The 12,561-nt window shown below is 40.8% G+C and overlaps 1 protein-coding gene across 1 annotated transcript; it reads left to right on the top strand.

Annotated features, from left to right (window-relative positions):
- The first annotated feature begins 3,065 nt into the window (after window positions 1–3,065).
- On the top strand, window positions 3,066–12,074 carry gata5 (GATA binding protein 5). The gene is made up of 6 exons (XM_069169169.1): window positions 3,066–3,646; window positions 6,422–6,591; window positions 8,988–9,116; window positions 9,318–9,402; window positions 9,635–9,762; window positions 10,998–12,074. Exons 1-6 carry the CDS (start codon window positions 3,127–3,129, stop codon window positions 11,103–11,105), a joined length of 1,140 nt encoding a protein of 379 aa, XP_069025270.1. The 5' UTR covers window positions 3,066–3,126; the 3' UTR covers window positions 11,106–12,074.
- Window positions 12,075–12,561: the final 487 nt, after the last annotated feature.

Raw genomic sequence — 12,561 nt, 5'->3', positions numbered from 1 at the left:
AATTTTAGGCCATTTGATGTAAATGTGATAATAAATGAGCCACAGGTGATGAGCTAAAATTGAGCTAAATGTGGTTGTGAACGATCAACAGTTGATAATAAATGTTCTAATAAACGAACTAAATAACGATATTGCACTTTATTCACTGAAACAGCTGCAGGCAGTCACTCTGAAGGCCCCTGAAGATTTCACCAACCCACACCTTTGTTTTTCTTTCCATGATAGGCTACAATATCCAAAGAAAAAGAGCTGTTGAAAGTTTTACATTCACTTGTATGGACGGCTTATTTGTGCAAAATCAAATAAAAAGTAGAAAATCAAATAAAAGTACATTTCTGTGATTTCTTTTTTTTAAACTTAAAGACATGTTTGTCTCCTGCCTGTGTCGTATATTAATATTAAGGCTTTTATTATGGGAGGAGCTATATAAAGGTTTTCTGCTGTATAATAGTAAAAATGCTACAGGCTACAATTTATGAGTAAATGTCTTCGCAACCCTACAGAGGCTCCCTGGTGAGAAGGCCTTTCACAAATCACCATCAAGTGTTCGGCCATCAGAAGAAGGGCAGCAGACAGACAGACAGACTGACAGACAGACAGACAGACAGACAGACAGACTGACAGACAGACAGACAGACTGACAGACAGACAGACAGACAGACAGACAGACTGACTGACAGACTGACTGACAGACAGACAGACAGACCCTCCTCCTCCTCGGCGGAGATGAAAACGAACGGGAGGATGAATTAATGGACCCCAACAGGAGTGTCAGTCCTTAACGTTATTAGATGGTTGAAAGGCTGGAGGCTCCTCTCAAAACCGTTTTAAATAAGAGACAAAGCAAAGGGAAGTCGGCCTGTCCTCGGAAATATTTACTGTAATTTACAGCATGCTAAACGGGTGATCATTTAGAGACTGTTTTTGTTAGCCTGTGTCACTTTATGGAGTGATTTAAAAAAAACAAAAAAAACATCGAAAATAATCTCCGTCAGACTCATAAATTTATGTCATTGATTTTTATTTTTGTTCGTGATTGCTTTATCTCTTATTAGATAAATAAATTAAATTAAATTAAATTTGACAAAAGTTCAGAGTAAACTTGTAATTAATTATTATTGCGTGTATCTTTCACTTTTGACGTGCATAACGTGATATGTATTTACTCTTTTTTTAAGTTTGACTGTGGCCTATATTTTCTATAAATTACAATTCCACACATGGAAGTCCAAATTCTCCTTTCTGTTTTCATGTAAATATGCAAAATTCTGGAATCAAATTAAAAAGAAGGACCCGACAAATTTACTTCATTAAAATGTCAGATTTTCAGCACAAAATTGTTTATAATTATCATTATAGTCTTACATTTTTCTGACATATGTATGTGGCATACATGCTAATCTATTGTTGAGTTAAATTTTATTTTGTTTATTGTCCCTTCATATTTATATGGTGCTATTATTTCCACTGACTCCTATGAGCACATTGAATTATTGTTCTGGTGAGTTATTGGTCGTGTTTCTTATCGGACTAACTTTTAAAGAGAACTCATTCACATTTATCTCCCCATAAAACTTTCTCTTTTCACTGCATTTTACTGCAGTGTTTTATCTGCAACTCTGATTGAATTGAAACCAAATAAATACAAAACCGTGTGTATTCTTTTATGGAGGAAATGAATTGGGTCCAGATAGATTTTCTGGTTAGATTTTGGAAAATATTTGATAATACAGTCACACCTGATCATTAGGGTGAAATCAGTCACTTTTACTTTTTGTAAATGATTTATTCGACCGTCAAATTGTGAGATTACACCACTAAAATCCACTTTAATAAATAATTTATGCAGCCCAAAAGCAACCCCATACAGTGAACGATAGAATTACATGCATAAAACTTATAAAAAGCCAGTATAAAAATAAGCCTCCAGTTTGGTGGGTTTATCCTGCTTCATTTTTTTTTTTTTTTTTTTGTATGAAACATGAAAAGGGTCGAATGCAGGTGTTTATAAAGCTAGCACCCTCTAATCCTATACTTTCGGTCCCCTCCTCCCCTCTCCTGCACCCAGGAGTCATTGCTCCTCACCGACCTCCCACCCTCCTCCTCTCTCCCCACCTAAAGGCCTACCTCGGAGCAGCGGGCTGCGTCACGTGTTTTTCTCCCGTACAAATTTTCCAGTAGGGTAGCGACTAGGAGCACACTCGTATCAGCAATTATCAGCGACAGTAACTATCTCCAGATACACCGAGAGGGAGAGACGCGCTGCAGTGGTCCAGGACAATCCAAAAAAAACAACAACAATAACTTTTGTTGCATTTTGACAATAGCTACTTCCAACTATTGCGCGCCACTTTTACGCACGAACAGAGATATTTGGAGAGGCTCCGCGGTGCTCCATCGCCCGTCTCCGTCTGCTCGCAGTGACTAAGTTTGCCCACTGCTGAGGGACCGGACTGCTTTATCACCGGACCGTCCTTATCTGGTGAGATAATACACTGAGAGCCCTTGGAAAGAAACGGTGTTCCTCCTGAATGTAGCGGAGAGCTTTTATCAACGTTTTATGCTATTTGAGTTACTATTGATAGAGAATATATTCACTGTAGATATGGACCGGAGCTCACTATCTGTTGTGTTGTTTGATGTGGTTTCCGTTATGGTCATGATATGATGAGGCAGCGCGGAGCCGCAGGATATGTGGGGCTGCTGATAGTCGCCTCTATCTGCGCGCACAGATATCAGCGATCGTTAATGTAATTTTAATCCATCTCATGTCAGTCAGAGTGATACAGCTGAAATGCGACTGATGATAGTGATGGTCAACTTTTGCTTGATCTTTTGTCATGCGTCACAATTAGAAATTACACGATTATTCTTTGGTTATAGCACAATAAAGTTAGCAAACAAAATTGCTTAAAATGTGAAACTTTGGTTGTCCTTGAAACTTTACCAGTGTTTTTCCCCTCACGTTTCTCTATATTATTTCTCTGGCAGGGCAGGAACAGAAAAGTTCCTCTGCAGAAGGTTTAAAAGGTTTAAAGTCTTTCCGTGAGGACGCAGGACTGAAACCAGACCAGAAGTCATCCCTGACTTTTCCAGATTCCAGACAGGACTTAAAAAATTGTGAAAATGTATCAAAGCTTGGCCTTGTCCTCCAACCAGTCCCCTTACGCGCACGACACCGGGAATTACATCCACCCCTCGGCCAGCTCTCCCGTCTACGTCCCTACCACCAGAGTCCCGGCCATGCTGCCCACCCTGCCCTACCTGCAGACCTGCGATTCGCCCCATCAGTCCCACGGTCTCGGTGGACACCACGGCTGGTCCCAGACCGGGGCGGACCAGCAGCCCTTCACGTCCAGCAGCCCCCATCCTACGCACGGATTCTCCTACTCGCACAGCCCGCCCGTCAGCACCAACACCGGGCGGGATGCCACCTACCAGAGCCCGCTGGTTCTCGGAAACGGCGCCCGGGCGGATCAGTACGGAGGCGCACTGGTCCGGTCTGTTGGAGGCTCCTATTCTAACCCCTACGCGTACATGAGCCCAGAGATGGCGACGTCCTCGTGGACGCCTGGACCCTTCGAGAGCGGGGTGATCAGTCTGCAAAGCCGGCAGGGAGGTCTGTCAGGCAGGAGGTCCAGTCTGGGTAAGCAGTGGGCCAAAACCTAAGGCGGATTTAGTGTTTTAAATTCTGCCCTGAAATTAACAGTCAGAAAGAAGCACACATCAATAGATCAAATGCAGGAGCAAAAGGAAAATTGTTAAACACATGAAAGTGCTGATTTTATTGTTAAATCTATATTAAAATAGAATTATAAGGATTTATTTAATTATTCAAATGATGTCCAACGATTTAAAAAGTGAAAAATCACAATTACAGTCTGATTGACCTATGTCATCACCTATGGAACTTTGCCAACAAAACCTGTAAATCATACACTGATAACGATTTTCCACGTGTCCATATTTTCACTTTGAGTTATGACCTTTTATTTTTTCACCCTAAAAGCAGCAAATTCGCATTAATAGATCTGTTAGAATGTAATTTAAGTTTTCTCAAAATTGTTATTATTATTATAGAATAACTGCAAACAAATATTTAGGATATATTCTGATAATATCTTCCACATGAGAGTTGCTGGTTCTTTAAGATGTCGCTTCTCAGTCCAGGTTATATGACGCTGCGGTTGTTATTTATTACAGGAGTTGAGAGAGAGGCCTGGAACAGTAATGCTCGTTTCACGGAGATTCAATCAAGAGTCCCCGAAACAATCCCCTATTAGATTCAGACAATACACATTCCTCAGAAGAGAGGCTCGCTAAAAAACATCAATTAAAATGTTAATTTAATCCTTCACATTGATGACGAGGACAAAAAGCACGTGAAAGGATTCACTCGACAATCAGAGCAGTTATCTCCTTGATCAGACACTCAGGCCCTGAAACGTCTCTACCTGCAGCCGTCAGCGTTTATTAACAGTGTGCGTGTGTGTGTGTGTGTGTGTGTGTGTGTGTGTGTGCGTGCGTGCGTGCGTGCGTGCGTGTGTGTGTGTGTGTGTGTGTGTGTGTGTGTGTGTGTGTGTGTGTGTGTGGCTAAGGGTAGGGGGTTGATGGTTTGGTCTTTAAGCTATTTGGCACCTCCTGAAATCTTAACAACACATAAATCGTTTGTTAATTTCATGAATATAATAATCAAACAATACATGTTCATATTTGGATCAAATAGTATTTTTTAGATAAGTTATAAATATCTCTTAACTTCTTGGGGGCCCCTGGGCAAAACAATGCCCCTATTTATTTGGCCTCTTAGTGCTCCAAAAAATATTTTCTAGGTGAGTGAAACGACTTCAGGCATTTGGATTTGAGATCAAAACCCTACAAAAAAATGGAGAGGCTGTCTTTATCTTTTATTCCATGCTGTCGCAGATAGTGACTAAATACATATAAATACTATGTAGATAATACTGTCCATAAAGTATGCGGAAACTAGTTTGAAATTTCACCTTGCTTCATAATCTTTGGGTATTTATGTAAAATGCAGGCTGTACTCTGTTTGCAGCCTGTTAGCATGAAATAAAAGTTAAATCCAGTCATGTGTTATGATTGTGTTTTGATCTCAAATTCAACTTAGTAAAATCAAATAGAGATCAATTTCACTCATTATTTCCCTGATCAGCACTCTGGAGCTGAAATGATTCAAATATATGTTGATTGATAATTAGTTAAGTCTTTGTTTGCAGCCTTTATGATAGAATAAAACAACATCATCGGAGGCTTTCAGAGTGTTACACTGAAATTGCAGAAAAAAGAAAGCGCTAAAAAAAAATAAAACTTTACAGTAAATTAGATAAAAAATAATGAATATAATATTTCAGGGTGGAGGGCCCATCATTGGCTGATTGATGTATTTTAGTGGCGCAAATTTCCTGTTATCAAATATGGAAGACGTAAATGATTGGTTGGTAACCGGTTTTAATGATATGTGTTTTTTCCTACAAGCCTTCCTATGTCATTTTCTATGTGGTTTTATATTCAGTTTTATAACAGGACAAACATGAATCCGCTGGTTATGTTATTCCGAAGCGCATGCGCGTTTTTCCCATTTTGCGCAGCCTTTATTTTGTGCTGAAGTCCACTCCGAGAAAAAAATGAAACACAATCACAAGTTCAGAGGAGGACTCGAGGACACCTCTGCCCCCTCTGGTGGGCTCTGCCTCGGGTCTCTAGCCTTCTGTCCGTCTTCCACTCTCAGTTGAGGGATTAGGAATTTGGGCAATTAATGCCAGGAGTCCGTCGCGCGTCAGAGCCGTGATGGATGGAGGGGGTCCCCTGGATCCTTCGGCCTGATAACGCACACCACCCGCCCCGAACAGACTCCTCCATCAGTCCGTCTCCCCACTGATCTCTCTTCATCACAGGGGACGGAGGAGGTTAAATTCCTCCGCTGGCCATTCATCAGGCACTGGCCCGTGACCAGAACCCCGCCATCCACGCCCACGTGCGTTTTAAAAGTTTAGAGGGAGAGCTCATAAACAGGAATGTTGTTTATGTCACATTCTGACTTTATGCATCCAAATGGAGAAAATGCAACACTAGAAAGGGATGGGTTTTTATTTTATCATTATTAAGATTTACTATATATATTTTTTTAGAAATATCAAATGAATATTATAAACATTACTTAAACATTTAAAAAAAAAAAAAGTTTGATGATTCACAGATTGCACAAACTGCAGTGGGAGGGCAGATGTAACACTTCATCATGAAGAGCTGAAATAAGATAACTAAATTAATAAATTTGTAAATGATCCTGTGGTGTCATGGTGATACGCTGAAATAATGACTTCGGATCTCGTGGGTGATGAAGTGAATCAAAACGTTCCCTTTGCGTTTTTTATTTATTCTTTTCTCCGGTGTTCAGACTTGATGGACGACATGTGCATGGAGGGCAGGGAGTGCGTCAACTGCGGCTCTGTGTCCACGCCGCTGTGGCGCAGGGACGGAACCGGACATTACCTGTGCAACGCCTGTGGCCTCTACCACAGGATGAATGGCATCAACAGGCCGCTCATCAAACCGCAGAAACGACTGGTAAGAAACACAGGAGGACAGACAGTAAGAAACACAGGAGGACAGACAGTAAGAAACACAGGAGGACAGACAGTATGGAACAGGGGAGGAGGACAGACAGTAAGAAACACAGGAGGACAGACAGTAAGAAACACAAGAGGACACAGTAAGAAACACAGGAGGACACAGTAAGAAACACAGGAGGACAGACAGTAAGAAACACAGGAGGACACAGTAAGAAACACAGGAGGAGGACAGAAAGTAAGAAACACAGGAGGACAGACAGTAAGAAACACAAGAGGACACAGTATGAAACACAAGAGGACACACAGTAAGAAACACAGGAGGACACAGTAAGAAACACAGGAGGACACAGTAAGAAACACAGGAGGACAGACAGTAAGAAACACAGGAGGACAGACAGTAAGAAACACAGGAGGACACAGTAAGAAACACAAGAGGACACACAGTAAGAAACACAGGAGGACACAGTAAGAAACACAGGAGGACACAGTAAGAAACACAGGAGGACACAGTAAGAAACAGGACCACCAGCGACTGACAGCCTTTAAAAATGTAATTTAGGTAACTGCAGTACTGAAGTATGATTGTATTTCTATTGAATATTTACATTATTAGAACACTTCTATTTCCTTCTGAATTACAGCAGTGTAGAAATTTAATGTATTTAGTTATGCAATTTAATTGAGTTTATTTATCTGTCATTCTTACAGGCTAATTCAAACTAGTCCAACCAGCTCCAACATTAAAATGCAATTAAAAATAACCCAAAAGTAACACATTGTAATTCTCCAGATGAGACACTCCACATTATTTAAACACGTTGTGTCTTCATCATTTTTAACACCTGGAATGCTTTAACTTGTATCTTGAAATTGTTCATGCTATTTTAACTTCGTAAAGGACGGAAATGTTCCCACCGATGCAGAGATGACTAGTGAAGCAACTTCAAGAGTATTATTGAATAAAAATGAATACAATTTCAGGGGCAAAAATATATGAAAGGGTGCACGATAGCAAATAGTTTCCAAGTGAAAAATAATCAGTTCATTAGAAAATAAGGTGTGTTTTATAGGCAAAAGTTAAGGGTGAAAAACACAAAGAAATATGAACATTAATTTGCATTTGAATTTAGCTTTATGAAGAGAAAAGTTACATTTTGACAGTGCAGGCAAGCATTTGAGTACATTTACTGAAGTAGTCCTATAATGTCAGTGTGAGTTTGAGTTCTTCCCGTCAGTGTTTTTATTTCCTCTCCACGACACTCCAGACAGAAATTCTCTTTAACTAATCATCCTTTAATGCACTAGTTATTGTCTTGATTAATTCATTCATTGCTTTTTTCCACATGTTAGTTTAAGTTCCAACAGTGCTATATCATCTTTTAATGTCTTTTTTTAATGGAGCAAAAGTCCAAAACCTCCAAAATATGCAATTTATTATCACATGCAACAAATAAATTCATGAAGTTCTCACAAACAAAATGATTAAAACAAATATTTGATGCAGATACATTTTCTGTCAACCAACTAATCAATTAATTGACTAATTGTTGCAGCTCTGATAGAAACATGTGATGCAGAAAATCCTCCCATTTGGGGTTGTTGGGCCCAAAAAAATGCAGCTTTTGGTTAATTTTTCCTTTCATTAAATAAACAAATGTGAGAACTGCAGCATATTTGTGGAATTCAGTCGTAGTTAATGACACATGCTTTTTCTAAAGTGACAAGTCAAACTGTCGTCACTGCAATTTCCATAACATAAAGTAGTTCAAATTTGCTTCACTTTTAAAGCATTTAATACATTAAGAACATTTTCTATCACGTAAAATCTGGAGTTTAAAACTGTACGCTGAGTTCAGAGAGGATACTGGTGAGAGAGTGTTCAGAGAAAGGGGAACAGCTCCATGTCGGCGGAGGAGGGCGGGTGTCAAGGCTTCACGGCTGTATCTTTCCCAGGAACTTACCTCTCCAGAGCAGCTGTGGTTGAGAGTTGCCCAACAATCTGCTGTTTTCTCTGTCTTTATTTGTCCTGCTCTGACCTTGCCCTTGGTGCGGAACGTTTTTAGACAAGGCTCTCCGCAGCAACGTGACTTTCTGCTGCTTCACCGAACCAGCTGATATTCACAGTAGAGTCATTCATGTTGTCATTGCAGCTCGTACAACTCATGAATTATTAGTTGGGTTTTTTGTGTGTGTTCACGGGGCAGGAGGTATTCATCATTGTTGCTCCAAACATCCTGCGATTCATTGTGAATGTTAAGGGAAACATTTCACTCGACTTTCTCAAACTTCACTTCAAGAATACAAAAATGTGTTGTCAGACTTGAGATTTGTCATTTGGATTTCAGCCAATTCATAATTTCCCATTCAAATGTCCCCCGTCCCTCCTCGCAGCAGACCACGTCCCGCCGGGCCGGCCTGTGCTGCACCAACTGCCACACCAGCACCACCACACTGTGGAGACGCAACGCCGAGGGAGAACCTGTCTGCAACGCCTGCGGCCTCTACATGAAGCTCCACGGGGTGAGTCACACCAACACGTTCCCAAACAGCCCCCCCCCCCCCCAGCAGCTCCTCAGTGTTTACACACAGTGGAGCCTCTCCAAGGGCATTGTGGTGACTGTTATCGGAGCGGCGGTGTGGGAGGAGAGCCCGTGTGGGTTGTCATGACACCGTGGACTGGGAGGTACGCTCAGCTAATGTGTGTTCCTGTCCTCCCTCCAGGTGCCCAGACCTCTGGCCATGAAGAAAGAGAGCATTCAGACCAGGAAGCGAAAACCTAAGATGCCCAAGAATAAAACACCCACAGGTAGGGGAGACACACAGAGAGGGAGGGTAAATAGTAAAGTGTGAGTGGAGGAAAATCAGTCCTCCATCTGATTTTTACTGCTTAATAACCAATCAGAAGACACATCAGAATAAAATATTCCATTTAAAAAAAGTGAAAAGTGTGTTCAGAAATCTGAATTGCTGAAGCATGAATTTTTTGAAAGGTGTATTAATTTCTGATAACTCATTTGATTGTGCTGTTAACTCTTCAGGCTCCATCACCTCTGACACCAGCTCGCCGACCTCTCTGTCCATCTCTGAACACGCCTCCACCATTAAGAGTGAACCCAACATGGCTCCGTCACCCTACGCTGGACAAACCGTCACTTCTGCCACTCAGGTGAAACTGCTTCCTGTACAGTTTCTTCGTAGGATGGAATAAAGCAGATAAACAGAAAATAGGTACTAAAGCGTTTCAGTATTTTAACAATTGTTGTGCACATGGTTTATTCACATCGGTAAGTGGCAGTGAAATTTATAGAAGCGTCTTTACAAATTATTTGGTTAGTTGTGAAGCCTTTTGCTGACATGGAACAACATGCATAGACTAAACAACATGCAGTCATTGCAAATGCATGGAAAGCTAAGGAGAGCATAGTAAAGGGACGGTTCAGAGTCATTTTAGCCAGCCCCTATAAGGTTCATCAAAAAGGAAGGTTTTAACCTCAGTCTTGAAAATAAAGAGCGTGTTTGGCTCTTGAACCCAAACTGGGAGCCGGTTCCACAGAGGAGGAGCCTGATAGCTGAACGCTCGGCCTCCTATTCTCCTCCTGGAAACAAGGAACCAAAAAAAAAAACACACTGGCAGCAACAACACGCAGCAAAACAGCCACTCCCATGGAGTTCTATGTGAACCCACACCGGGGACGCCCAGCGACACTTCACGCCTCATAAGAAACTTTCCCCCACAGAAAGGGCTTTTCTGTACAGTTCATCTTCACTCCCAACACACACACCTACGACTCGGTACCTTCTCACCTCTCTGTTGCAGTTTTCCACGAAGGGAAAAGACTTTTTGCACCTCGCGGCTGCGGCATCAGTTTATCTTCTTCTCTGCTTCCGTAGGATGAAACCTGATCACGAAGGGCTTTTTCTTTGTATGTCAGGAGCAGAATTAAAAATTTGATTCTCAGTTTTATAGGAAGCCAATGAAGAAAAGCTAAAATACAGGAAATGTGTTCTCTCTTGCCAGCTCTTTGCCTGACATCAAAGATTTACAGTAGTGTAACCTGGAAGGACCAAATGTATGGATGAAGAGAAGGCTAGATTTTAGTGAACAATTCAAATTTACGAGTTCAAGTTCACCAAAGACTCAAAAACTCAATTCAAAACTAGACCTGTGTTCACTTCACAGATCTAGAATTTAGATTTCACAGCATGTTTCTGGTTTGAAACGCGGCCGGGCCATATCTCAAGATAAAGAGCCCTGATGACATCATCAGTTTTACCCTCTCAGACTTTAGAAAGTTCCCTCCAGAAGACATTACACCACAATAATTATCATTTTGTGAATTTGAATTGTCGACGATATCACGTATTTATTTTTAAATGTCTCTTTCCTTCCTGCAAACTCAGTTAGACAGCACGGCATCGGGACATGTGGACATTAAATACGAGGATTACCCCTTTTCCCAGGCCTCCATGGCCCTACAGAACACCTGGTGCACTCTGTCTCAAGCATGAGAGACAACAGGACTGCCGTACTGTCTCGATTTAGCTTCATCGGTGAGGTAATCTTTCCGTCTTGCGACACGGTCGCCGCAACTCTGGAGCTGTGGAGAAATAACGCATCATCAGATGGGACCGACAGTATCTGCAGGCTGCATGAATTCAGCCAGCTCTACGATATACTGCAACTCACTGACTCTGTTAGAGAAGCTCACCTGGACTGGACTTTAACACGGGATGCAGGTGTGCATCATCCACAGCACAAGACAGACCTCGACTCTCCTGAACTCACATCGAGTGAGCCACAACAACGACTACCTGTTGCTCAAAGAAATGTCTATTTTTGGAGAAAAACGACACCAAATACAAGCACACCAATGCAAAGTCAACCGAGTGGAATGTAAAAAGACGAGGGTACAGGAGCCCCTTTATATAACTGACTTCAGTGTCTTTAAGTTTTTAGTAGCTGTCACTGTTGTTCGTCGATATCGTCCTCGCTGCTTTCTGTGGGGAACATTTTCTACACGTTAATGTCACAGCGGGGGGGAAAAAAACAACAACAATAGGAAAATGGACAGAAAAGACCTTTTATATGGCTGTTGAACAAGTCTCATTACAAACGTGTAGATGATTAACTTTTATAGGCACATTATTTATGTTGAGATAAGGACAGTTAAAAGTCACTGTGGACACTAAAAGCAGCCAGTTAAAACCCGCCGCTCACCGTCCGCCTCCTACAACGACTGTTTCTATCTGAGATAGATTATGTTAGGTTTGTTTTTTCAAGATGTAAACTGCATCTTTGTAAGAGTCAGTTGTTTTGATTCGGACATCATGACTGCATATCAGAAGTTTACCATTTTACCATTTGACATTAATGAACGTGCAATGACTCAATTTTTCTTTTCAAAAATTGAAAGACGAATAAAAAAAGTGTGAAATTATTCTAAACATAATAATCTAACTTTATTATCTGTATTTTGTCAATATTAAGGGAATGTTATTGTTTTAATTTTCTTAACAGCTCTGTGTTTCCTCCTTTTTTTCTTATGCTCTTTGGAATTTGTTCCAGTTAATAAACTGATTCACATTTTATATATTTGATTTGTGACATTTTTTTGAGTGAATCTCACAAAAAAGTGTTCAGTGTGCTTGAAACAATGGTTTTCATTCCCTGCACATTTAGAGTTTCTGTCTGATGTGGCACCACAGCTCTGTCAGATGAGTATATAATTAATTATTATTAGCTATTTCAACTGTTAATTCCCTACATTTAGCTGCTATTTCAATGACATTACCTTTAGTTGACAGTTTCAACCAATTGGCCATTACTTTACTATCTCATTACTTTTGGTTAATTTAACTTCTACTAATTTTAGGCAATTGCTTAAAATATCAATCTTGTAGGAAACTTTAACTGTAACCAACTAGTTTTAGCTGCACATTGACTTTAGTTAACCGTTTCAATCAA

The sequence above is a fragment of the Embiotoca jacksoni genome, unplaced genomic scaffold, assembly GCF_022577435.1.
Source record: "Embiotoca jacksoni isolate LCO1_2020_lvr unplaced genomic scaffold, fEmbJac1.0.p SCAF_43, whole genome shotgun sequence".
Lineage (NCBI taxonomy): Eukaryota > Metazoa > Chordata > Actinopteri > Embiotocidae > Embiotoca > Embiotoca jacksoni.
The sequence above is the reverse complement of the archived record's forward strand: the minus strand, read 5'-3'. Positions and strand labels throughout refer to the sequence as shown.

What these genes read in the sequence shown, in the direction of transcription:
- gata5 (XM_069169169.1), top strand. Translation starts at nt 3,127, where the DNA reads ATGTATCAAAGCTTGGCCTTGTCCTCCAACCAGTCCCCTTACGCGCAC. An exon ending in TCTACATGAAGCTCCACGGG is followed by an intron (nt 9,117 to 9,317) that starts GTGAGTCACACC and finishes TCCTCCCTCCAG; the next exon opens with GTGCCCAGACCTCTGGCCAT. An exon ending in CAAGAATAAAACACCCACAG is followed by an intron (nt 9,403 to 9,634) that starts GTAGGGGAGACA and finishes TTAACTCTTCAG; the next exon opens with GCTCCATCACCTCTGACACC.